The sequence below is a fragment of the Lacerta agilis genome, chromosome 4, assembly GCF_009819535.1.
Source record: "Lacerta agilis isolate rLacAgi1 chromosome 4, rLacAgi1.pri, whole genome shotgun sequence".
NCBI lineage: Eukaryota > Metazoa > Chordata > Lepidosauria > Squamata > Lacertidae > Lacerta > Lacerta agilis.
The window spans coordinates 20,302,478-20,330,081 of record NC_046315.1 but is presented as its reverse complement, the minus strand read 5'-3'; the positions used below and the strand labels follow the sequence as shown (position 1 = coordinate 20,330,081).

The window sequence follows — 27,604 nt, the reverse complement described above, 5'->3', positions numbered from 1 at the left end:
TGTTCCTCCGCCAGTGTCCCAAAATCTGGATCAAGGGAGGGGAAATTGTGGAAAGGCAGTGATTTGGAGAAGAAGCTTACCATCCACATTAAAAGACAGCTATGGAATGGATGAGCCCTTTGTCAAAATCTTGCACTTGTACCACCTTGAAAGTTGAAATGTAGGAAAAGCAAATATAGATAAGCATGGACTTTCAGAATCACCAGTTTTATCAGTACTGGAGATAATAGTGATTTAATATTGCTTTTGTCATACGTTTTGTCCCATTGACATCTCAAGTCAAAGATGGTTGAAGCAATACTGAAACAAAATGAAGGATCCATTTCAAAATCTAGTTGTGCATCATAGGTGTGGCATTGCACAACAAAATTTCTAGCCCTCATAGCTAGGGACTGAAATCTGAGGAGGAGTCTTGAGAAATCAGAAATGGCAACAAGCACCTGAGCAATTAGTTTTTAATATAAGGTAAAGGCAATGCCGAATCTTTTTAATACAATTTGGCTTTCTCCTTGCAAAACTGGGGATGTTTTTATATAGAAAATCTAGCCCTCCCTGCAGGCGTTAGATAATACATCACACAATATGAAAACCTGACTGAACTGCTCAGATGTAAAATCGACCTGACATACAGTGCAAGGCTTCTCTGGGTATCTTCCTAAAGAGGGATAGCTCCTGCCTCAGTGGAGTTACAATAGAGAATTGGTCTTCCCTGCCTGGAAGCGGGAGTCTAATTTGAATTTAGGTCAATGTGTATTTTGTCAGACCTCTTTCCTGCCATGCACTTAAATGTGGCTATGAAACACTCTGCTGCTGTCCCATTATTTACATACAATAGGGAACAATCCGACACAAGGCAATGACAGAGCCCCAGTGATTTCAGTGAGGGAGAGCAGAACGTATGCTTGACTTAGCTCAGGCGTTGCCAACTCCCCCTCCCCACGGGCCTACTTGCACAGTGGAGAAACTGTCATGGCCAACACACACACACACACACACACACAAAGTACACACCACAACCGATCCATTAGCTACAATGGAACGTCTCTTTCAAGCCAAATTTCAGTGGAGGGAGGGGGCCCTGTGGGTGCCAGGACAGGCCTCTATAGGTACAGATGCTGGGCTGGCAACCCCTGGCCTCAGAATTATTTGTGGGACAGCAAGCAGAAAAAAGATGGAGAGAATCCCCAGTAAGCCAGTGGGCAAGCAGATGTGCTCTTGGAGTTGTGTCTTGAAGCCCTGTGTAAACCCACAGGGACTGTTTTGAGGCGGGGGAGCAAGAGTGGAGACCAAAGAGAAATTGAAGGGCTCCACAAAAAGGCAATATTTGGTTTGAGTGTGAGAGTAGCTGCTGATTTAACTTTGACTGAGAACTCACCTGAAACCCCAGAAAAATGATGGTGATGATAATCAGGGCTTTTTTCCCCCAGCCAGAACTTGGTTCCTGCACGTCTTATAATGCCATTGCCATTATAAGAGAACAAGAGAGGCATTCGTGATGATTTCTGGCACCGCTATTTCTACAAAAATACCACCGATGATAATAAATAAATAAAATGAGAAAATAAATCAGAATTATTGTGTGTGGGGGGGGGGAGGAGGGGAATCATATGTTTATTTTATCGGCCTGGATGTGACATGATCTCTTGTTTATGTTTTTACTTTTTTCTTACATTTCCCCCCCCCCCAAAAAAAAGCATTTAAAAAAGATTTACTCGTTAAGGGTTTGCTTTAAAACAGGAATATAGGAAGTTCCCTATGCCGAGTCAGACCATTGGTTCATCTAGCTCAGGGTTTCCCAAACTTGGGCCTCCACTTCTTTTTGGACTACAATTCCCATCATCTTTAGCTAGCAGGACTAGTGGATGATAGGAATTGTAGTCCAAAAACAGAAAAGGAAGAAAAGGTGTTATATAAATGGAATAATAAAATGAAGCATGGCCTCCAATAGTTCACAGACGATGCTCGTCACATGGAGGGGAACCAGGAGAGAGGGCAGTACCACTTGCAAACTGCAGAAACAAAGGAGGCAACTCTCAGAGGGGGCTTGGTGATGACATGCTCTCAGGCAACCTCCACGCACATCACCCAGTTCTCATGTTTGGGCTCTGAAATCTCAGGGTTTGGGGTGCTCCTGGCAACCCTAGTTTAGCGTGGCAGCACCTACACCTTTGGAACTCCCTGCATATTGAGATCAAGCAGCAGGCACCTTAACTGTACTCTTCGGCACCTGCTAAAAACATTCATGTTTATAGACAATCCTTTAGCCAGATGCTTATAAAGTTGAGGTAATTTTAATCTGTTTTAGTATTTTAACTTTTGCATGTTTTAAAGCAGGGCTGTATTTTCCCCCCTTGATTTGTTTTTTTGTAAACTGCTTTGAGGTTTTTCTTACAATCCAGCTACCAATACATTTTATGAAATAATTAAACATGGGGGTGGTCATGAGGAAAGCTTGCACTCCAGAATTCACCACTACAAAACTGCATGTATTTATGCATGTCTGTTTAATTAATTGCTCATCCATTCCAACTACCCTTTTGCTGATTGAATTAAAAAAATAATAATGCAAGGGTTATCTTCTAAGTTTAATGTTGAAGCCAGATGCACATTTTTGCCTGGGGGAAAGCCTCATTGAACTCAGTGGGACTTATTACACATTAAGCTTACAACGAAATTGCATCCCCCCCCATTTTTTTTAAACCACACATACTGGCTGCAAATACCTAGAAACTTAAAATGCAGAGAAGGGTGCGGAATAATGCTGTACGATTTCCACCAGAACAAAACCTTCCTTCCCCTCCATCAAGCTCAGGGCTCTGAAAAACAAAGCAGTGTTAGTTTTTTGTTTTTGTGTTAGTTAATCTTTATCCCATCGAGACACAACGTAGTTTGAGAAATAAGTAAGAACACAGCAACGTGATACCACATGCGTGTAATGAAGGGGTTAAAAGAAAGCCGGGAGTTTGCAAGGCATGACGGGAGTTGTAGGCGAAGAGCTTCATGGGAATTGTAGTTGGGCTGTTTCCTGCAGCATGGCTGCTCTCCTGTAAGGTAAGCCAGTTTCTTCTCTGCTATGTTCTGCTTTGCAAAAAGGCAAGTGGCAACATCTTTCAACCCGGCTGCAAATTCGAACCCAAGACGGGACGGTTTCCTCTCCCGATTTCAGACTTGCTTGACGTCTCCTGCTCCCAAGACACTGAATCAGCACTTTTATTAATGCTAACTCAATTTTGGAAAGCGAGTGTTTTAAGGATACAGTAGTAGCCTAAAATTCCTGTCCAGACATAATAGCTGCTGTTTCCAGTGCACTCCTTTTTTTGAGGCGGCGGTGGTGGTGCAAAGGCAGTAAAAAATAGATACCACAGTCCCGGCTTTGATCCCGTGTAAAATCTAGTTGAGATTCCTGCACTGCAATGGAGTTGGACTAGATGACCTTGGGGGACCCCCTTCCAGCTCTCCAGTTCTGTAATTCCATGATTCTATGAAAACAACAACAACCTTGAGCACTTTTATTTATCCGTCAGTACCGCTTCCATTAGCCTTTAGCCTTGTGTGAGAGCAGTTGGAGTAATTCTGTTGAAAGATCGAGAGAACCAAAGGGCCTCCCATTTCATGCCAACTCACTCAAAGTACGTTCCATTGAGCTGAATGGGTACCCCAGTGGTTTGTGTCATTTCATTGGGTTGCTTCATTTGTGGTCAGATCCCATGCTATTCACGGTCTGCTGAATTCAAGGAACTCGAGCATGATAATGATGATAATGTTATTTTTTTAAATATCCTGCTCTTCTCCCTAAATGTACACACAGCAGCATACAACAAAACCAGAAATACGGCCCTTAAAATTCTCTTTCCCTCTCTCTGCAATAAAAATGGCTCTTGCTGACCTTTCGGATAAGCCTAAACTAAATGCCTTTCTCTTAGGCACAGATCAAAAGATGACCTGGATGGTTGCCAGATTCTGTGCGCAGATTTGCAGGCACAATCTGTCCTCCTGGAACAAATTAGTCTGCGGGGAAAATAGTCGAAGTAAGCCCCCAGGGTGACAGGGTCAGTCTGCATGGTATCTCAAATTTTAAACTTTTAGGTTCTCACGTGTCTGTTTAATTTAATTTTAAGTCTTGAGCTGTTTGCTGTACAGTATATTGTTTTAAATGCATATTTTACTTTTCTGAAAGCCCTCCTAGATGTGCCGTTTGACCTGGTTTATAACTGTAATAAACAAATGAATGAATGTCTCTATGTGCATTTAGGGACCTGCAGGTAGGGAGACAGCTGTTTTCCTTGTGTTCTTTTGCACACATTCTATAGACACCTGGCTGGCCACTATGAGAACTGAATGCTAGATGGGTCTTTGATCTGATCCAGCAAGACTCTTATTATGGTCTTATATTTTTAAATTTCTAAAAGCAATAGCTATATGAGTGTGAGAGATGTGAGCATATACCTGTATATCAAGAAGACTTGGAAGCACAGTTTTCTATATGCCTCCTCAGAAGTAAGCCCCATTGAGTTCAGAGGAACTTACTCCCAGGTAAGTGTGTGCAGGGCTGCAGTATTGTTCTCAAGTAAGTGTGCAAAGGATTGCAGCCCTAGGGTGACCAGGTGGGCGTAAGAACAGGGCTTATGTGCTTTCGATAGCTAGGTAGAAGAGAAAATTGCTGCAGATACTGTACAGCAGGGGTCCCTAAACTAAGGCCAGGGGGCTGGATGCAGCCCAATCGTTTTCTAAATCCGGCTTGCGGACAGTCCGGGAATCAGTGTGTTTTTACATGAGTAGAATGTGTCCTTTTATTTAAAATGCATCTCTGGGTTATTTGTGGGGCCTGCCTGGTGTTTTTACACGAGTAGAATGTGTGCTTTTATTTAAAATGCATCTCTGGGTTATTTGTGGGGCATAGGAATTTGTTCATATTTTTTTTCATAATATAGTCCGGCCCCCCACAAGGTCTGAGGGACAGTAGACTGGCCCCCTGCTGAAAAAGTTTGCTGACCCCTGCTGTACAGTTTCTCGTGCAGATTGAAGAAAAGTTGCATCAGTCAAAGTTCCCACTTCTGTACAATTTCTCTTTGCATCTGGTTGTGCTAACCACGCTCATTGACCAAGGAGCTATTCTTATACTGAATCCAACCACTGATCCAGGAGATACGGCTGTCTACTGTGTCAAATGCTTTTCCATGCTGGCATCTTCCTCAGCTCAGGGGATCTTTATGGGTACCAGTGAACATGCCAGACTAGGACCTTTCAAATTTGTTTATGTTTATTTATAAAAGAAATTTCTGTCCAGCTTTTCCTTGCCAAAATAGGGGTACCCAAAATGGCATACTAGCTGCATGACATGTCTTCTGCCACTGAGTCAGCCGAGGCCTCTAACCGCTTCTAAAACCCTCTTTTTGTTTATTTTAAAACCTGCTTAAGAGCAGCTTGCTGTAGAGAAGTAGCTTAGGTTGCTGCTAACTGCTCTGCCACTCTGCCTCTTTGCTTTGTTTTAATGGAAACTCCAGGGCATTTGCTAGCTAATACCAACCTTTTCAGAAGTCCTCAAGTTTTTCACTTGCATGAAGATTACGGCAAAGTCTATTTTTTTACTCCTGTGATTCTGTAAGCTAGGAATGACCAGAAATAAAAGGGGGGAAACGTTCGGGAGCGTGGGGAATTACAGTATAAATGGGCAGAGTGCACCATCTACTGGTACGAAGGAGACACTCTCTCTTTTCAGTACAGTGAGAAATCGAATCAGCTCTAATTGTGGAGCTCAACCCCAAAAAAATTTTTGCTCAGGAAAAAAATTGCATTCACTGGAAATTACTTCCCAGTAAGCATTTGCAGGAGGGCAGTCAATGTTGGACTGTGTTGCAGTTTCGACAGCCTTATTTGGGTTTTGGGTGCTGCATTTATATCCTGCTCCCACAACCAGAGGGCTCCTACAGTGGATTGCAAACAAGCTACAACGATAAAACAGAAAAGCAAACAAACATAAAGGGCTCGGGGGAAATCTCATGGCGCTCATCTCATGAGACATATGAGAATAATATCAGCCAATTTCACAGGGTTTTTATAAGGATTAGGGAGCAGTCCTAGGCACAAGAAGCTGGTGTAAAGTCACACCAGATCCAAACCCTGTTCAGCAGTGGGGCTGCTGCTCTGCCTAACCCTGGCAGAGGGAAAACAAGCTATTAAAACTGGGCTATATGGCACAGCTGGCAACCTTTACCTTTTTTTTGCGGGAAATTCCCTTATTATAGCATTGGGAAACAGCAGGGAGGGTTGACAGCTATGCTATATGCAGGGTTGCCAGGTCACGTGACCGAGCTGAATGCTCCCAACCTGCCCCTGGGATGAGCAAGTTACACTGGTTTGTATCTTCAGATGAGGTGGGACTGAGGATTTAATGCCATATTGGGTGTTCTATAAATAGCTTTATAGGTCAAAACCAGGATTTGTTGCAGATTGTTTTTGTTCCATTCAAGGGATTTAAAACCTGGTCCTTTCTTCCCCCCAGATGGCATCTTCTCCGTTGACCTTTTCAGCATGGAAACAGATGGCATCGGTCAACAGAGACTCAGTAAAGCAGAGAAGAAGCTGCGGCAAAAACAGATGAAGGCCAGGCATACCCTGCTAAGGCACGAGGGGATTGAGTGCGTGTCGTACCCCACCAAGGTGACTTGGGAGTTGAAGTTGCTCCTAGCTGAATGTGAATTGTGTTTTAAGCAGGTTTACTAAGAGATCGGCCCCACTGATCTTAATGGGGCTCATTGGCCAGGCTGGCTGTGGCTAATGGGATTTGGAGTTCAACAACCTCTGGAGGGCACCAGGTTGGAGATGGGGAAGGCTGGTGTGGAACGGAGCACATGGCAGAAATCCAAGCTGTTGGTGAAATGGACGACTGGGCTTTTCAAGCTACCCATCCTGGATTAATGTCTTGAGTAGATTTTCCATAAATGAAAGCTGCTATCAATAATTATATATGGGGCAAAATTCAGTGGCCAGGTTGCTCACCAGAACAAGATGGTTTGAGCATATAATGCCAATCATGACCCGACCCAACTGCACTGGCTGCTAAGTATTTCCTGGGCCCAATTCAAAGTGCTGGTGTTGACCTATAAAGCTTTACACGGCTCAGGATCTCAATACCTTAAGGACCGCCTCTCCCCATACAAGCTGACCCAGACCCTGTGCTTGTCATCTGAGGCCCATCTCTATGTCCCCCCTCCTTGAGAGGTTTGGAGGGTGGCAAAATGAGAGCGGGCCTTTTCTGTGGTGGCTCCCCGTCTGTGGAATGCTCTCTGCAGTGATGCTTGCCTGGCACTATCATTAAATGTATTTAGCGGCCAGGTGAAAACTGGCCAGGCCTTTGACCATTAAATAATCTATGGCCTGTTAAAGGTGTGTGCATGTGTGTGGATGACTGTTATTATGATTGTTTTTTATGACTATTACCATGCTTTGTTTTATGTTTTTTATTATTAGGCGCTGTAAAATGTGTTTAAAATGTTGTCCACCGCCCTGAGATCTTTTTATCAAGGGCAGTATATAAATCAAAATCACAACAACAACAACAACAACCATATTTTTAGCTGTTTCAAATCTAAACATTTCATTTAGTTTTTCAAACAGAGCAATTCTGGGATAAGAGCCTAATTTCCTCTTTTATTTCTCCGATGTGTTTATGGAATGTTGCTTTCAGATGAATAAATTAGTGTTGATTACTCATGTCTGTGTCTCTTTTTGTCCCCCCTCCCCTCTTCCACTGCCCTCCTTTTTATCTCCCGATAATTAGAGCCTGGTGGTTGCCAACGGAGGTCTGGGCAATGGTGTAAGCAGATGCCAACTGCTCGGCGTGGTGCAGGAGTGTGGGCTGGTGAAAGCTCTTCTAATGCCTCCCGGTAAACCATATTCGTTTGTGAAATATGGAAGGACAGAAGACTCCAAAAAAGCCTATGACTCCCTCAACGGGAAGGAGATAACAGTGGAGGATTCTGGTCAAACTGTTGTTCTCTATTTCAACTTTGTGGAAAAAGGTATTGCTGCTGTATTTACCTGTTTAATAAATAAATAAATAAATAAATAAATAAAGCCACCCACCTAGGGCTCCCACTCTTAAATGCATCATATTTCCTTTGGAGGCTGGTCCATTATGGCAAATGGGGCACAGCCCCATCAACTTCAGTCTGCCCTCTGCCAGCTGCCCCCCCCCCCGGTCCTTGCCTGCCTTCTTAAGTACAACCACCCTAAGTAGTTGCTCTGCCTGTCTGTTTCTTCCTCTTTGGTCTCAGTGTTGCCCTTGTAGAGCTCAGGAGGGAGGAGAATGGCACTGCCTGTCTGGCGCCGTTTTCTGCTGGTCTTCCCACCTTCTTCCTTACCAGTCATCATTGCGTACCTCTGTAAACCATGGGGTTCATCCGCGCTGGCTGATGCCTCCCTCTTGTGCGATCACTCGTAGCCGAGTAAGATTGTCTTCCATAAACACAGTTTTAACAGTAAGTCCGTAGGTGACTGTGTAGGCCAATTCTGGATCCACACGTCCTTCCATAGTGGGGACATAGGGTTCCGGGCGGGAGTTGATCATGGTGAGGGTTTGCCAAGCGTGCCTTCCTCTTAGCGCGTTTCTCCCTTTCGTCTTGGGTTTGAGCATCTTCAAAATCCATGACACCTTTGGTAAAGGCTGTTCTCCAATTGGCCAGTGTTTCCCAGTTGTTGGTGTTTATACTACTTTTTTTTTTAAAAAAATTGCCTTGAGAGAGTCTTTGAACTTCTTTTTTTTTTGTTGACCACCAGTATTACGCTTACCATTTTTAAGTTCAGAATAGAGTACAGTGGTACCTCGGAAGTCGAACAGAATCCATTCCAGAAGTCTGTTTGACTTCCAAAATGTTTGAAAACCAAAGTGAGGCTTCTGATTGGCTGCCCCATCGGACGTTCGGCTCCCAAAAATAATTCGCAAACTGGAACACTCACTTCTGGGTTTGCAGCGTTCAGGAGCCAAAACGTTCAAGAACGAAGCTGTTCGAAAACCAAGGTACGACTGTAGTTGCTTTGGAAAATGATAATCAGGCACCCACACAACATGACCAGTCCAGCGAAGTTGATTTTGAAGAATCATCGCTTTGACACTGGTGATCTTTGCTTCTTCCAGTACACTGGCATTAGTTTGCCTGTCTTCCCAGGTGATGTGTAAATTTTTTCGGAGACACCGTTGATGGAATCTTTTGGGGAGTTGGAGATGGCGTTTATGAACATATGTTGTGTATGCAGCCCTAGTCCAAGATCCAAAGGGAGTAAATTTTGTGACTTTGAGCAACTGACCCTGTTCCTGCAGCATTAAATGGCTTTTGAAGCTCCCTTTAGCTGGGGAGGGGGCTGCTAAAAATGTCCAACTCCCTTCCACGCACCTTTGGGCTCAAAGATTTGTCGTTCTTTTGATCCTGGACGTAGCATTTAGACATGTCTTCTTTCCCCGCTCTGTATTCATCGCCTGTTGGCCACAAACAAACTCCCAATCCTCGTGAGAAGTCCTGGGAAGAGACAATCGAAGGCAGCTGACATCTCACCTGGAACAGCCGGGGGAAATCGTGACCTTTTGCTTTGACAAAGCAGTCAGGCGTTTGAATCTGAAAAGCAGCCGGGTTCTCTGGTCCTAAACAGAAGGGGGTTTGCGTGGCACAGTGTGTGGGGACCAAGCCTGTGGTGCATGACTGGAAGCATTACTGTCTCCGATTAGGATTGCTTTTGGCTTTATCGCTTAATTTACTAATGCGCTTTCCATAAGAGGTTTTCCAAGCTCTTTCTACTCAGGCAGGGGCTTGAGGTGAGCAGGTTTTCCCCTACATCTACTTCTTATAGCACCTTTCTGTCAATATATTATATTCAATTCTCAACCATGGTTTGGTATTGCAAGAACAAGCCTAGTCTCTTATCTGGGCTTGTGCAACCCCTCTCACTGCTCCTGCTGCAAGGATGAGATTGGAAGCTTTAGCTTGCCTTTATTGAGGACACACCGGTTAGCATGTTATTCAGACCCTAAACTGTGGTTAATCATAACTGTGCTTGGTGAAAGTAAGCCAGCTTTATAAACTGTGGTTTGAAGTTGCCCTGTTTCCACTTACCAAAATTAAGATTAACCACAGTTTGTCTGAGTGAGGATAATAAGGCAAGCTTCAGTTAACTAAAAATGGAAGTAAAGGCTTATAAACTACACCTACTGGCTGCTTCAGAGGGGAATGAGGCAGCATGCGAATCTGGAGGGATAGGAGTGGGTAGCTAGACTCTTTCTGGTAATATAAACGATGGTTTAGTGTTGCATCCAGCCAAGTCCTATATTTAACTGCTTTGTCATTTTTGATGTTGCTGCCTGCCCAGGGAGCATTTAAAAATTGGCAAATTTAAACATCTAGATAATTACAGAACTTGTTTGTTTGAGAACTGTATGTCTATGCAGTTTGAAAGAACAACATGGGGAGTTCTTTAAATTTTTTATGCTCCTAGTTCCTTGGGAAGACATGACACCTACAGCCTTGCCTCCTGGCCTGAAGATAATTGAGGAGCTGGTTTTGCCTGAAGAAGAAAAGGAACTTTTAGAAAGCATTGATTGGGCAGAAGATGAAGTCACCTCAACTGGTAAGTAATTCTTCCTAAGAATGGCTGTTATTTTGGATGACTCTGCCAAACATATATTTGCTCATTCTTTGAGGTTTTTTTGGGGGGTATGGTAAATCAGATTCGGCTCCCCAATTTGGGGGAATGAAGCTAGGGATTTGGAGCAAGAGAAATAACTTCCCTCAGAACTATTCCCAGGTACTCCGCTTAAGCCAGAAACACTGGTGCCAATGGGAGCCTGTTGTGGCAGGACTTTCCTGGCCCGAGGAAATGCTGATTCCCACATGAGATCCAGCTTTGGAAGACTTAGTGGATCCACAGGTTCCTCCTGTCCCCATTGGAGCTAAAATCGTGAAAGTAGGCTTGGCCCTTTTAAATGAGGAGGCTCCTCTTGCTGAAGGCAGAAGTAGTTACTCAGATAAAGCAGGTCCTCTTTGAGGTTGGCTGGTGATGAGCCAGCATTGGAGGTTCTGCTATAATGGCAGTTCCAGCCCGAGTGCTGCATAGAGCTATCTTTCAACATTTGGAGTGAAAGCACTCTGCAGAAGTTGAAAATAAGAAAGCTTCGTTCCCTTCTGCTGGTTCCCTCACTGCGAGAAGCAAAGTTACAGGGAACTAGGCAGAGGGCCTTCTTGGTAATGGCACCCTCCTTGTGGAACGCCCTCCCTTCAGATGTCAAGGAGATAAAGAGCCACACAACTTTTAGAAGACACCTGAAGGCAGCCCTGTATTGGGAAGTTTTTAATGTTTGATGTTTATTATGTTTTTATATATGCTGTAAGCCGCCCAGATGGGCGGGGTATAAATAAAATAATAATATTATTTCCTGTAATTATTATCTCGATAGGAAAGATTATAATTCTATCCAACCAAGGTAAAGGTGCTTTGAGCCATGCTTGTTCTTAATCCATGGAATCCATGGACAGATGTAGGTTCCCATCTTGCTAACTTTTTAGTCGACAGGTTGGGAGCCTCCAGATGTTGCTCAGCTACAATCCTCATCATTCCTAGCCAGGATGGCCAGCTTTCAGATATAATGGGGATATAGTCGAACAGCATCAGAGTGTCAAATGCTTCCTGTTTCTGCTGTCATGGTTTTGGACTGAACAGTGCTGAAATTTGGGCTGGACAATGAATTATTTGCCTAAATTCTTGCAAGTGCCGTGGGACAGGAACTGTGAAAATAAAGATGATTAATTGTTTTAAGGATTTGTGTCATTCCATTCCAAGAAAATTCTGCTTGAAGTGTTTTACAGCAAAAGATAAACATGCATATTAATCTTATCTGCGTAAGCTTCCTTAGTTATGGTCGTGGAACTTGAGTTTCCATGGTGCAAAATCTGGAATCGTTTTGGCAAAGCATTTCATCCTCGGTGGTTTGATCAGTTTAGTTGCTTGCTCATGGTGCTGGTTTATAACAGGCACCCTTGCCATCATCTACATAGACAACAGTGACTTAAGAGCTGGTTTGGAGGTTTAACTGCACTACAATAGACAGCAGATGTGCAACCTTTTTGATAAAGCAACGTGCAAATCTCTGGCACACACCTGAGACCAGACACACAGGCTTGAGGATTCATGAATTTGACCAAGTGACTCACTCTGTGCAGTGGAAGCGAATCTTTCATCTGTTGTTTGTGTATTCATTGCAGCAATTGCAGTATCCAAGTTGTCTTGAAGGCTGCTATTTATGCCCATTGCCTCTTTATGTTATTTAACAGTAGTAAGAACAAAAACCGTAGTAAGAACAAAAAAGCCTTCTGTGGGAAGGAGTATATATATATATATATATATATATAATGTCTTGTTTGGATTGTTGTAAGATGTGTGATTCCTGTTGTATATTTTGTTGCTTCTTCCGCTTGTAAACTGCCTAGAAAGGCAGTGTGCAAATTAAAAGTGAAATGAAATGAAAAACAGGATTACTCAATATAGTAAGTAGCATCCCAGTTTACATAACCCTTTGGTTATGTAAACTTCACGTTACGAAAGCAGCAAACCCGGAAGTATCTGACCGGGTTTTGCCACGTGCACATGCACAGAAGCGGTCTACTGCCCTGTGCGCATGCACAGAACAGTGATCCTCAGGTTGCAGAAACCTTGGGATCCAGCCGGACCTCTGGACCTCCCGTTCACAACCGGAGGTACCACTGTACTTCACAAGCATTATCTAGTAATCTGTACAACAACCCTATAAATTAGGCCAGTATTATTATCCCCTGATCTTGAAGGTGGGAGGGACTGAGACTGAGAGAAAATGTGGATCATCAGAGACCACAGAGTGAGTTGAGGGCACAGGGAACTTTCAAACTCAGAACTTCCTGAAGCCACTATACAAGAGCAGCTCAAAATATACATTGTGGTTATTTAATTTTTTTCTCCCCTTCCGAACATGGTTCTGTTTTTCTTCCTTCCCATTTTCACAGCTCAGAAGTCTTTGAAACACAGGAGGGTAAAACATTTTGGATACGAGTTTCGATATGACAACAACAATGTTGATAGAGACAGACCGTTACCTGGAGGTGAGCATCCGGATGGAATGCCTGTTATGTGTGCTCCATTGAATAATCAGCTTTCTTCACTGATTAGGAGTGGTTGCAATTCTGTATATGCTTACTGGGGAGTAACTGTCGTTGAAATCTGTGAAACTTGCTTCCAAGCATACAAGAAAAATGGGATTGCAGTGCAAGACTTCCATTCACCTAGGTTGTAGTGTAATCTTAAACATGGGGTCGACTCCCAGGTAAGTGGGTCTTAAAGGACTTTGGCCTAGATATGTGTTTGAATCATTTCCCTTTTAACGTGTTTAGGGAAGAGTCCAGAAAATGCTTGACAACGAGTGGCTTTGAAAATCTGACATGCATATGAGCTGCACAAACCCTGAAGAAGGTAGCAGGAGTTTTGGAAGACCAAAACATTTTGGAAGATCCAATATTACAGCTAGTGTGGGCGTGTGGAGTATATGGGATGTTAGAGGAGGGGTAGTACCTCTGGTGGGGGGGACACATTGCGCTCCTTCTGGGGTAGTTTGTCCACCTTTGGTCTCCACCCCACTCTTACCTCTCACCTGTGGCTCCTAGAAGCTGTCAGCATGCGACGGCAGCCACACCCTGAGAACGGCTTCGACTGGCTGCCTAACCAGATGAGGGTAGCCGATGTGTCTCAAATCCTCAGTGAGTTAGGGACTTCCCCTGCATGCGAAGACAGGATTGAGCGGATGAGACCAATGGTGGGTCCAGTGGTCAAGAAAGTGGTTTCTGCATGTGCTGTAGAGAGAAGTGAGAGGCTGATGGGGCTCGTCAACCTGGGAAGGTAGCCCATCTAGGAAAGAGAAAACTCTGATCCTAAACCTCCACTGCCTTGAGAGATATCTTCAGGAGAAGAAAAGGATAAAGAGTAAAACCTACACTATCCAGAGTGGAGTCCTTAAGGCGCACCTTGCATGCCTCCTTCTGGCAACTCCTGCAGCCAAGCTGGTGCCAAATGTATTGCTCTGATTTCCTTTGGACCACAGCATTGAGGCTGAGAGCGGAGTCTTGTCGTATGGGCAGCCCAGGACCTCCATGCACACTGCCCAGGCTTGCACCCCAGAGAGGTCACTTCGGTGCTGCTAATGCAGCAGTTTAACTTCACCCCCAGAGGCACACTCCATTCCCTCTTGAGGCAGACGGATGACAACAGTTACGGGAGGACGGAGTTGTAAGCGACTCCTAAGCACTTTTACCTCACATTCTGTTAGGAGAAGGAAATTTTGCTCGCAGCAAGAAGTAGCCGTGCGAAGCCTGATCGTTTGCACATTAAGACCGTGCACATTACAGTTTGCTTCATCCCTTTCCCTGCGCATCAGAATTAGCTCACTCCAAGCGAGAGGCACAGTGGGATAATTTCAAATTCATTAATTTGGCAAATAAATTCAAAGTTGCCTTCTCCAATGGGCACGCCAGTAAGCAAACTCGTGCTGTGATGCAGGGAACACCGCTCCCCCTCCCACCGCAACTCACGCTTATAAAGATGCCGAGACCATTTAGTTGCAATTAGCCTGTTTCCAATTGCTTTATGCTGCTAGCGCATTTAAGAAACATGAAAACAGTCCCTGTGAAAATCCCAAGCTGCTTTCTTCTACAATGGCATCAAGTGTAATGTTTTCAGCTGTGGAGCAGAAATGTGCAAGGTGAATAGCCATGGCTACATTTGTTTCATTATTACATTTATACCCTACTTATCCTCCAAGGAGCTCAAAGCTACAGACTTGTCATTCTCCCTCCTCCTCTTAACATCATGACAACCCTGTGAGGTAGAATTTGACAAATTGTGACAGGCTTAAGGTCACTCGGCGAGCTTCATAGTTGTGCAGATTTAAACCTCTGTAGTCCTTGTCCAACGCTCTAGCTACAACGCCATAATAGCAAAAAAACACAAAAAACACCATATAATGTAACTGACATGTTTTCCTTTTTGTGGTGTATTCTGTATGAAGAGTTCAGCATTGAAACTTCTCAGCTTTCTTAATTGTATGCTTTATTTGTTTTCTGATGTGGGAATGTTTTGTTGTGGACGAGGGAAGAGAGAGAAAACCTGCTTTCATATTTTTTCACAACCAACCTCAGGTCTCCCAGATATCTGTAACACGCTTCTTGCGAAATGGTTGAAGATGGGGCATATTAAGGAGAAACCTGATCAACTGACTATAAATCAATATGAACCTGGACAGGGTATGTACATGTGTTGCACTAACACCTTTAACCTGACACAAACACCCCTTAATAGAAATGTCTCAATAAATGCAGAAATATTATTGGACACATGGGAGGTGTCAGTTCCTTGGGTATATGGGGCAAGCTCCCCAAAGTCTCCAGTTGATACCCAGTTAAAACTGAAGACAGCAGTCCTACATCTTGTTAGGAACATTGAAAGCTGCCTTATATTATCAAGTCTGTTAGTTCATTTGGCTGGGCATGGTTGACATTGGTTGGTATCAGCTTTTCAGAGTTTTAGGTAGGAGTCTTTTCCCAGCCCTTCTTAAAGACGGGGAAAGAAATTGATCTTTATGTGTGCTTTGTTTAGGCAAACCTATCTAGACATGTTACTGTTGGTGCAAATAAAAATATACAAAGGCAAATTCCTGGATGTTAACATCCAAGTTTAGAGCAAGTAGTCTTTGTTGAGAGAACCCTGGCAGAGATTTAAAGTCACAATATATGCAGCAAAGTAAAGCGTGGAAATATAGGCTGTTTGACCTTTAAAATATGCCCTTCCAAGTGAGTGCTAAATTTCCTGTAAATTTCCTAGCACAGGAAAAGACCACACATTTGGTAAGTTAAAAATTTGTTTACTTACAAACTCTGCAAAGGTCACATTCATGTGCTTTCCCGTTCATCAGCCAGAAAAGTTGCACAGGTAGTAAAATTTAGCTGAGTTACAAAGTGGTGAAAGTTCCTGCATTATTGGTATAGGAACTTGAAAATGGCTGGTGAGAGCCATGCGGTTGAGCTGGAGCAACCAGTTTAAAGCTCTTCACACACTGAGCTTCTCAGGTACAATAATGGACTTGATTGCCTATTTCCTCCCAAGGCGAGAGGAAGTGACATAGCTAAGCCTGGCAGGAAAACTTACTCTCTGGCGTTAACCCCTTCATGCATTAATTGAACTTGAGCATGTTGGTTATATAAAGCTGGTTATCTTAGTGAGTGATCTCTTTTTTAGCTACTGTAGATTGTAATAATCTTTCAACTCCCCCCTGTTTTTATCAATAGTTTTAATGTATTATTATATATTTTTGTAAACCGCTGAGAGGTTCTCTTATAATCAAGTGGTATATGAATTTTGATGGATATATGGATCTTTTGTATGCAAAATGTGTACCGCAGAGCAAGACCCCTCCCTCCTAAAACATCTAGTGATGCAAAACACATGACATGATAGCATCATGCAGTGACTTGCCCTGCTCCCTACAAACTTAAGCTTATAGTGGAGGAATGCATGGCTCCAAGGCATCATATACTAAATTTTGCATCCCTTAGATGGGGAAATAGTAAGAGGAGTGACAGTGGTGCTGTGTTTGGTGCCAAATCTCCATTTGCCATAAATTCTAGTCCTAGCCTAAGGCATTCATAGCACTTGTAACAAGATTTCTTTTTTCTTTGGCTTTTGTTGTTGTTAAATTTGATTTATTACCTGTCATAAACTGGGCTGGACGGCTAGGAGTTATACTCCAAAACTTCTGAAGGACACTAGGTGGATTGAGACTGCTGTAGAGAATGAGGGAAGCTTCTTGGCCTACCAGTGTGCAAGAGTAAGACTGATGGTGAGCAAAAGTTGAAAAATAGATTCTCACATGTACTGAACCACGGCTTTGTTTTATGTTGCAGGAATCCCTCCTCACATAGATACGCATTCTGCTTTCGAGGATGAAATCATAGCTCTAAGTTTAGGAGCTGAGGTAATTTGTGTATATTTTTCTGGGTTTTTTGAGAAGAGGCAAGTTGGGTTCCTCCCAGCTATTAGGGAGAATGAGGGGACTGCCTCAGGCAGCAGATGCTGAGGGACGGGGAGATGACAGAAGTGTGTGTTTACTGTAGTTTTGCACCACATCTGAACTGAGCCCAGTATGCAGTCTCCTTTGACAATACTGCCAACCTTCCTTGTAGTGCACTCATGCCTTAACTTGCTTGGGACGAGGAAATAATCTCTGTGCCCTATCCAAGTTTTCAGTGTTGCTTTCAGGACAACAGAAGTATTTCTATGTTCTGAGCGCTTGTAATTTCATGTTATGGGGGAAAAAACCCTCCTGGTCTTAAAAATATGTTGCCTACAGGACTGAGATAGACTCGGCCATCTTTTTTCTTCACCCTGAAACTATTTTAGCTACACCGGTTGAAATTTTTTTAAAAAAATATGAGATGAGGATTTCTTAGAAGTAGCCGTGCCGCCGGTGGAATTCTTGCAGGGGGCTTTGCCTGAGAATCCTTTGTGAATAAAAAACACAATATTTTATTCCGCTGTTTCATAGGTTATTTTTAAGATGTACTGGCCTTAAAGTACTTTTGTCTGTCTTGGTCCATCCTGATCCAGGAACTAATGGATGCTTCTTATCTTCCATTGTCAGTTATGAAAGCTGACATTGGTGTACCGAAGCCTTTTCTTAAGAAGAGACAACAAAAGCAGAGGCAGGAGGTTGAGCAGGAAGGACATCTGTGAGTTTCCGAGATTGTGTTGTTCATATGCTGCAGCTAAGCACTTTAAAGCAGAGTGCTCTAAATGAAGTGGGTCTGTCGGCTGATTGCGTTTTGCTGAAACCTTTAACAGGGGGTTCAAAACATGGGAAGCAGTGACTCTTCGTTCATCTAGCCCATTTATTATCTACACTGATCTTGTCTGCACTCTACAGTACATTTAAAGCAGTATCATCCCATTTCTTAAAAAGCATCTTAAAAAGCAGAGACATCACCTTGCTGACAAAGGTCCGTATAATTAAATCTAGGGTTTTTCCACTAGTGATGTATGGAAGTGAGAGCTGGACCATAAAGAAGACTGGTTGCCAAAGAATTGATGCTTTTGAATTATGGTGCTGGAGGAGACTCTTGAGAGTCCCCTGGACTGCTTAGAAGACCAAACCTATCCATTCTTAAGGAAATCAGTGCTCAGTGGGGAAGGACAGATCCTCAAGCTGAGGCTCCAGTACTTTGGCCACCTCGTGAGAAGAGAAGACTCCCTGGAAAAGGCCCTGATGTTGGGAAAGATTGAGGGCACTAAGAGAAGGGGATGACAGAGGACGAGATGGTTGGACAGTGTTTTCAAAGCTACCAACATGAGTCTGACCAAACTGTGGGAGGCAGTGGAAGACAGGAGTGCCTGGCGTGCTCTGGTCCACGGGGTCATGAAGAGTCGGACACGACTACAACAACCAACATCCTGTTTTAAACAGTCACGGATTCTATCAAAAGAATTCTGGGATGTGTAGTTTGTTAAGGGTGCTTAGAGTTGTTAGGAGGCTCCTAGAGCCCTCACTGAGCTAGAATTTCCAGAATTCTTTGGGAAGAGGGATTGATTGTTAAAACACACTCAGAATTGTAGCTTCTAACAACTTTCAAGACCCTCAATAAACTGAAGATCCCAGGGTTCTTTGGGGGGTAGCCATGACTCCTTAAAGGGTTATGATACAGCTTTAGAGGTATATTGCAAATGAGGCCTAGGTTCTCAGGCAGAGGCCTTTGCCATCGCCTGACCCTTTCTTAACTGAAGATGCCAGAGATTAAGCCTGATGCACATGCACAGTTTGAGACTGCTTGGGAAACATCCTGGAGAGGATGAGCATTAGAGAGGGTGGAAGGCAGGGGCCTTCAGTCCTGGCAACTGCTCTATAGGGGCAAGGCCTGCTGGGAAGTGTTGCAGAGTTGCATGCTGTTTCCTTGAATACAGAGTCAACTTCACTGACAACAGAGCCCTGTGTCTTTCATAATGACCTGCATCTGACTCCAAGCCCTGACAGGAGTGTTTCCTGCCTGAAACCCCAGAGAGTGGCTTCTAGTCAGTGTAGACAATGCCAGTGGTCAGACTTCCTATGTTCCTATAACCGCTTGCAGACTTATTTAACAGCAAAAGTTGGGAATTGGGCTTCGTAAACAGGGCTTGATGGGGGCGGTCTGCTTCTTCCGCCCAGTTCACATAGCAAGAATTTGGGGAAGTGGCAGAGACAGATGCCAGCTGCTAAACTGAGGACGGCAGGACGGGTCTTGGTTTCACTGCTGAGATACCCTTGTAAGTTCCACCCCAATACAGCCATGTGTCCGGCAGTAAAGTAAAAACAGAATTCATGGGTGGTTTTGTTTTTTTTTAAAGAGAGAGCCAGCATCCACATTCTTTGTCTGGAAAAGTACCTGTGAGAGATGAATCTCGTCAACAAAATGCCCTAAAGCTCCTGTTCCATCCAGGTCTTTGATGCCATTTTGTAACAGAATATTAATTCCCTGCTTTGGTGAAGGCAGCTACAACAGCCCAGTCATTGCCTGATGGATCAGTTCCTGCTGTGGCAGCCTTTGCCTCTGGCAACATCCTTTTGTTCCTGGTGATTCTGTAATATGTTTTGTACATTGGTGCATTCATTGTAAAACATCCGGCATAGAGTGCTGTGTGATTGTAAAGGTCTTTATAGATTAAAAAGCTGTGTAACTGTTGATTAGTAGCAGCTGGAGTAGCAAATTAAGTAGTGAGCTGGTGAGGGTTATGTGTGTTTACATCTTGGTCTCCTAGGTGCCAGAGGTGGAGTGGGTGCTGGCTTGGCATCAGATTTGCTGCCTTCCCTGAAGAAGGAGGTCCCTGTGTGATGGGGCAGGGGCCAGAGGAGAATCTGAGGCAGAGGGGCATTCTTGGAAGGGAGGTAATGGGAGGCAGTCCTGAGAGTTTGCCTGAGCCTGGTGTAGTGGTTAAGAGCGGTAGACTCGTAATCTGGTGAACCAGGTTCGCGTCTCCGCTCCTCCACATGCAGCTGCTGGGTGACCTTGGGCTAGTCACACTTCTTTGAAGTCTCTCAGCCCCACTCACCTCACAGAGTGTTTGTTGTTGGGGGGGGGGAAGGGAAAGGAGAATGTTAGCCGCTTTGAAACTCCTTCGGGTAGTGATAAAGCGGGATATCAAATTCAAACTCTTCTTAGAATTCCACCCCCCTAAACTGCTGCGGTCCTCCCTGGGACCAGACACTTCTAAGGGTTTGTAATCTGTAACCTCTACCATGCTGGAATCCTCCCCGGGGTCCTCCAGGTCTAACTCCCCGAGCTCGAGCTCCTCAGAGTCTTGACCACTCACAAGACACTTCAGTGGGGACTCATGACAATTGTCTTTATTTGGGATTCCCTTACTTCAGGGGTCGGCAAACTTTTTCAGCAGGGGGCCGGTCCACTGTCCCTCAGCCCTTTTGGGGGGCCAGACTATTTCTTTGTTGGGGGGAGAAATGAACGAATTCCTATGCACACTATGCACACCAGGCAGGCCCCACAAATAACCCACAGATGCATTTTAAAAGGACACATTCCATGCAAGACCTCCAGGCAGGCCAGACAGTATTGTAGATGATAAAAATTAAAATTACATTTTTTTCTTACCTGCACTGATGATAGTCCTTGTTTGGATGGGGGGGGGGAATCCTCGCCTGGGTTTGGTGCTGCGTTGTGGCCTGCTGGGCCTCCTGCTGCCAGTACCTCTTCCGCACTTTGGGGGTGGGATAGGGGCGTTCCCGCCGGCAGTGGAGGCTGAATTGCCACTGTGCTGGCGGCGGGGCGAGCTCCAGACTGCGGGAAGGTCTCCAGAGGCCTTCCTGCAGTCTGGAGGCTTCCCGCCGCCAGCAGAGGCCAGATTGCTGCCGTGCAGCCAGCGGGGAGAGCTCTGGACTGCCCAAAGGAGCGTGGTGGCGGTGGCAGAGGAGGGACGAGTGGTGCGAAAGGGCTGGCTATGGAGAGGTGCTGCTGAAAATTGCACTCAGCCAGCTCAGCCCAGCCCACTTCCTCCTCTATGCAGGGTGGGGAGAAGCTAGGAGGAGGGAGGGAGGAGGTGCTGCGGTGTGCGATAGGGAGAGGGGGGGAAATGGCGCCAAAAAAATGGCAGCGGCAAGTTTTTTTTTTAAAGAACAGAATCCCCATGCCAATCCACGGACCATCCGCAGGCCGGATCCTGAGGACAATTGGGCCGGATCTGGCCCGCGGGCTGTAGTTTGCCGACCCCTGGCTTACTTCTTGTTTCCATAACAGGATCCATCGTATTCATGATGTCTCTGAAATTTGTCCTGTGTATATCAAAATTGCACCAAGCTTGCTGATGCCCCTCTTTTGTACATGGGTGGTTCCAGGGAGCGGGTGGCGCTGTGGTCTAAACCACTGAGCCTCTTGGGCTTGCTGATCAGAAGGTCAACTGTTCGAATCCCCGCGATGGGGTTAGCTCCCGTTGCTCTGTCCCAGCTTCTGCCAACCTCACAGTTTGAAAGCATGCCAGTGCAAGTAGATAAATAGGTACCACTGCGGCGGGAAGGTAAACGGCGTTTCCATGCGCTCTGGTTTCCGTCGCGGTGTCCCGTTGCACCAGCAGCAGTTTAGTCATGACCCGGAAAGCTGTCTGCAGACAAAAGCCAGCTCCCTCGGCCTGAAGCGAGATGAGTGTCACACTCCATAGTCACCTTTGACTGGACTTGACCATCCAGGGGTCCTTTACCTTTTTTATTTTTATTTTTACATGGGTGGTTCTGTTTTGGCTTCATGAGCAACAACCCTAAATATTTGAAGAAGAGGAAATCAGATAATAGTAATTATTATTAATCGGAACCTCACCGAACAGTTGGATACACCATTTGATTCATACTGTGATGTGCACATCCCCACCTGAAATTATGTGTGACTGTAAGTCAACTGTAAGCAGATACTCTGTAGGAAACCATCTTAGCCCATCCTTTAAAATGTATTTGCTCTTCCTGAAAAAATAATAATCCCAGGCCTTCTTCATTTTGCAAGTAATTTATTGCCATTTTTAAAAACCCTTCTGTTGCATCTTGCATTAAATTTGCATTCATAATTAAGAAAATCACGTAATAAAAACTGGGGAATGGATCGTACTTCCCAAAAGGTTAAAAAAAGAAGAAGCATGATGTACCGGTACATAATGTCTAAAATTCCACTTGATTTTTCTGCAGTTCAGGTTTTTAACCAGACCTCCAACCATGAAGGCAAATGAGCACTTTGAAAGTTTATTGCGGTTTATCGCATTACTGTGAAGTGGAGAAGTGCAATTATTCTCCTGTCGCAGACAGAAAACACAGTGGCTAAACACCTTTCGAGAACTCTGTAAAAGGTAGGGTATTATAGCTAGGGATGTGTAGGTGGTGATTATGATAAAACCAGAAAACATAATAAAAAGGGAGAATGCAGCATTAAGAAAAATCCGCTTTAAACCAGTGGTTTTAAAGCTTCCTTTCTCAAGGAAAGCCTTTGCACATTGATTTATCTGCTGAGGAATCTGTCTACCTGTGGGTGTTTGTGTAGAAACCTCCCTGGGGCTTGTCCTAGGGGTGTAGAGTTCAGGGGGCTACTTGCACATCACACACACACACAATGCAAAAACAGGACAAAAATATGGCAGATATTAGCATATAACTTACATATGCAACTTTATGTGTATAGATGCCAGTTCAGAAATAATTTGTAGAGTTTAAATAAAAATGCAGCACATCTCATCATAGTGGAAAAGACTGTGACCAGGTCACCTGCGGTCCCAATGCTTGATGGGAAATTCCAAGGCCTCTGCTTTCCTTTGTTATGGTTCTTTATCCCTGTACTGGACTTGGACCAGGCAACCCTTCAGATAAGAGAACTGTCCTCTGTAAAGTAGGATGCATGACCACTCTGGGCACAGTCCTTTTAAATGGGGTGCTGGCCAGGCCTGTTCAGGTTGATCACTGCTCTGTGATCAACCAGACTATGCTGGCTCTAGGATTTTGGGAACCCTCAGCCAAGATATGCTCGGTCTAGCCCAGGCGTAGGCAAACACTGCCCTCCAGATGTTTTGGGACTACAACTCCCATGATCCTTAGCTAACAGGACCAGTGGTCAGGGATGATGGGAATGTAGTCCCAAAACATCTGGAGAGCCGAGTTTGCCTATGCCTGGCCTAGCCCCTTACCTGATTTCTCTCAGGCCGCCTTCGACGTTCTTGGGTGCTCCATGAAAAGGAACAGTGGTGGAACTATTTGGGCAGGGGGGCATTTTTCAGTCTTGGGTAATGACTAAAATAGTGGGATTTCTGGTCACAGAATGCAGGGATCTTTTAAGTGCCAAATTCTGATTCCTACCTAGAAAGTACTCAAATGATTGTAGCTATTCCTGCGTGGAGCTAACACAATGAGTTGGTCGTGATAAATACAATTGTAATGCTCATTTTCTTTCTGCACATCTGAGACTTGGGATTCCCCCACTCCTAGGACACTATAGTAATTTCTTAGCTTAGGATAGCTCAGTTGGTAGAGCATGAGACTCTTAATCTCAGGGTTGTGGGCTTGAGCCCCGCATTGGGCATTGCCAGGGGTTAGGCTAGATGGCCTTTGTAGCCCCTTCCAACTCTACATTTCTATGATTCTACTGTCAGATTGTTCCGTCTTACTGTTGGTTAAATAAGCAGCAGCCTCCTGATTTATGTGTTCCTGATAAAACAAATGCTTGTGTTGCAGCTCACTAGGAATTGCATACGTGCTGCTTCCCCCAAGGAAATAACCCATTTGCTTGGAAAATGCAAAGAAGCAGACCTGCAAAATGGCATTTTCTTAAGCTGCCTGGTTAGGTGTGACTGTTGTATTCATGGCTTCCGGATGGTGTCTCTAGAGATGCACAAACTGCCTGCATGCCTGCCTTGTTGCGGGAGCATTGCTTCAACTCAGGCTCAGCTTCTGTCAAGCTCTAAACAGATTTCAGTGACTTGAGCCTACGGAAAGAGTCGGGGTCCCATTTTGCAAACTGCCAAAGTAGATGTGACAGATGAAGCTATGTTTTGTAGAGCTAAGCATCCTTAAGGATGAGACTCTATTTTTTATTTTTTATTTTTGTAAAATGGTGTTTTCAAGAGAGAGGAATTGAACCCTGATCTCTCCTTGCCTTTCATTCTCCACTCTGCACCATCACAAGTACTCCCCCCCCAACCCTTCTTTGCAACCAAGCAAAATCCCCTTTCCAGAGAGGGTCCCCCTAGATACGGTAAGTATCTGCCTTGTATGCACAGCCACTAGATCACTTAGGAGCATGGGGAGTTGTCTCATAGCAGGCCAAACCGTGTGTCTGTCTAGCTTAGTTTTGTCTGTTCTTGCAAGAAGTGCCTCTCCAGGGTCTATAGCAGAGAAAGATCTTTTTCATCCCCTGTTGCCTGCTTGAGACAAAAGCTTCCAACTTTGTGATTTTGTAATTCTGTACCAGTCTATCCCAGGGGGCTTCTCAAGGCTCCTTTCAGAGCTTTTCAGCAACTAGTTTCCACTGATGCAAGAGGCTCAGTGAGTGGCGAATGTGGCCTCACAATGAGAGCACACTTCAACCCAGCATGTGGATCCCTGTATTCTCTCTCTCCCCTTTAAAAAAATAAAAATTAGACAGGCTATTCTGTTAAGACACTTGCCCTAGTTTATTTCTTTTGTCTCTGGCTTCTTTATATTCCCACATTTCTCTCAAAGACTCGTCCCGCAAATCTTACGCCCTGCTGTTGTTTCTTCCTTATCAATATATATAGCAAGGGCCCTGGAAAGGTATGGTTTCAGCTTTCGTTCTGATTCTTCAAAGGGAACCCCACATTGTAAAATTCCTCAGCTCATCAGCCTCACACACAAATGCATACCTGTCTCCATCCTCCTATGGCGATGCCTGTTTCTAAGCGGGCTTCTCTCTTAAAGCCAAAGTTAAAACTACAGGCAGCCAATGAGAAGGGTGGCACAGACTAGTATATCTGTGTAATGAAAGAGCTGGGTATCTTCACCCAAAGAGACAAAAATATAATGTGTCTGTTTATATATTTCATAAAATGTTGATTGCAAAAAACCCTCAAAGAACCGTCGCTCTTAAAGCAGTTACAGTGGTACTTCAGGTTACAAACGCTTCAGGTTACAGACTCCGCTATCCCAGATATAGTACCTCAGGTTAAGAACTTTGCTTCAGGATGAGAACAGAAATCGCGCAGTGGCGGCAGCGGGAGGCCCCATTAGCTAAAGTGGTACCTCAGGTTAAGAACAGTTTCAGGTTAAGAACGGACCTCCAGAACGAATTAAGTTCTTAACGCAAGGTACCACTGTACTTTTGAAGGACTCTGCTTTGATGTTCAATGTATGTTCAATGAGACACAATACTTATTCTTTGTAGGAAGCATAGGAGCCAACTCATAGGGGCTGAGGTCTCTTTGTCCTCCCATAAAATATTTGAGGGGGCCACCCCCACCCCCGGTTAATGGACATTGTCATTCAAATGGGGTGAGGGTGCTGCATCATGTGACCGATTATGCAGGGTGGGGCTTATCTACCCCCCCCCCCAATATTTTATTCAAGTTGGCACCCTGGTAGAAGGATTCTCATTGGGTATTTTGTACTATTATATTAAAAAAAATCCCCGAAAATTGCAGAGTGAGTTAAGCTCTCACTCTTTTTTTTAATGCAAAGTTGCAGAATTACTTTTTGCGTGTCCCAGAGTTCTGTTGACTTTGCCACATCATTTTTCATTTTTTGCCGCAGGGTAATCGCAGCCACAGCAAAATCCAGAAAATGCTACTTCTGCTTAAATTGTGTCTCCATGGGGGAATCACTGTCCATCTTTCAAACGTCTTCAATTGTCCATTTACTGCAAGGCGAGAATGATTGGGAGCAGTATGTTTCTGAATTCCAGCTGCTGGAAACCTCAGGAGGAGAGAGCGTTGTTGCAAATTTAAGGTCTTGCTTGCGTGATCCTCCCCATAGGCATCTAGTTGGTTACTGTGATAACAGAATGCCAGACTGGATGGGCCACTGGGCTGATCCAGCAGGGCCCTTATGTTCTTACTGTCTGTTATCAGGCTCAGGCCTTCTGTACTTTCGCTAATCAATACAAGTACTTGTAAGATTGTAGTGAAATCCTATACACTTCCGCCAGAAGTAAACCCCATTGAAGTCAGTGAATCAGATGGATGTCTCCTTCCCAAGGTACATAACCAGAGCAACTATTTCCAGATTAATTGGCCAGTGTTTTCTCGACTTCCTGTCTTGTTTTTGTTGTGTATCTCCTTTTTAAAATCTCATCATTACAGTGGTACCTCGGGTTACATACGCTTCAGGTTACATACTCAGCTAACCCAGAAACAACGCTTCAGGTTAAGAACTTTGTTTCAAGATAAGAACAGAAATCATGCTCTGGCGGCACAGCGGCAGCAGGAGGTTCCATTAGCTAAAGTGGTGCTTCAGGTTAAGAACGGACCTCCGGAACAAATTAAGTACGTAACCAGAGGTACCACTGTACTACAGGACAGCGGATCGTGCTGTGGAATTGCTTTAACACAGCAGTGGCTAATCTGTTGCCCTCCTGCTGTTGTGTGACTCACAACTCCCGACATCCCAAACTGCCCTGGCCAATAATCAGGGATATTAGGAGTTGTGGTCCACCAATACCTGATGCCATGGACTGGCCGGATGCAGAGAAGTGGTAGGAGGCATCAAACTGGGGAACCCCCAGGGGAAGGAGGCTCAGACTGGTGATGGAATGACAATGAATGGTCTGATAAAGAAGAGGGAGCAGACTGGGAGGAAGGAGGTGTTGGAAACTGAAGAGGTGACAGGGTTTAGTGAGCAGGGAGAGTCTGTGGCAGAGAGAAGTCCAGAAGCAGAGGCAGAAGAGGAGAGGCAACAGGAGACAGAGATGAGTCAGGCTGCTGAAGGATCCAGGGAGTCTTCCCCCTCTTGCTGCGACCAGCCCATGTCTCCCCTGGTATACCAGAACACGCAGAGAAATTACAAGGGTGGAGCAGGGTAAAGACAAAGAGGCGAGAGGCAAGATGAAGGAGACTCAGATTGCCTGGGAAGGAACTGGGAGAGGAGCCTCAGGCAGCAGCGGGAAGGCAGGGTCCCTCAGCCCTTGCAACTGCCTCATTGGGGCGAGACCTACTGAGAAGAGTTGTTGTGATCACTAGGCGCTGTTTTGTTTCTTTGAATAAAGAGCTAAGTCCACTGACACCAGGTGTTTTACCGCTGACCTATGCCTGACACCTGGAGGGCCAAAGGTTAGCCACCACTGTTCTGACAGAGAGCTTTTTGTAATATTAGGCAGTGAGATAACAATCTTCTTATTAAATACCACCCACTGTGTGTAACATACATATGCTGCAAGAATCTTGGAGCAAGCTCCATCCTCCGGAGAAGGCCGGGAGTGAGGAGGAAGGGGAAATCCCACAGATATTGAGGAGAGTGCTCTTGTGCTCAGGTCCTGCTTGCAAGTTTCCCACAGGCACCTGGTTGGCTATTGTGAGACTAGGATGCTGGATG

The 27,604-nt window shown here is 44.7% G+C and overlaps 1 protein-coding gene across 1 annotated transcript in view; it reads left to right on the top strand.

The window, feature by feature from the left end:
* The first annotated feature begins 2,983 nt into the window (after positions 1 to 2,983).
* ALKBH8 (alkB homolog 8, tRNA methyltransferase) overlaps positions 2,984 to 27,604 on the top strand; it is a 48,078-nt gene continuing 23,457 nt past the window's right edge. The window contains exons 1-7 of the mRNA XM_033146223.1: positions 2,984 to 3,051; positions 6,503 to 6,660; positions 7,781 to 8,021; positions 10,486 to 10,617; positions 13,023 to 13,118; positions 15,204 to 15,308; positions 16,965 to 17,035. Coding sequence (XP_033002114.1) covers positions 6,532 to 6,660; positions 7,781 to 8,021; positions 10,486 to 10,617; positions 13,023 to 13,118; positions 15,204 to 15,308; positions 16,965 to 17,035 — 774 coding nt within the window. The 5' untranslated portion in view covers positions 2,984 to 3,051; positions 6,503 to 6,531. The remainder of the gene's footprint in view (positions 3,052 to 6,502; positions 6,661 to 7,780; positions 8,022 to 10,485; positions 10,618 to 13,022; positions 13,119 to 15,203; positions 15,309 to 16,964; positions 17,036 to 27,604) is intronic.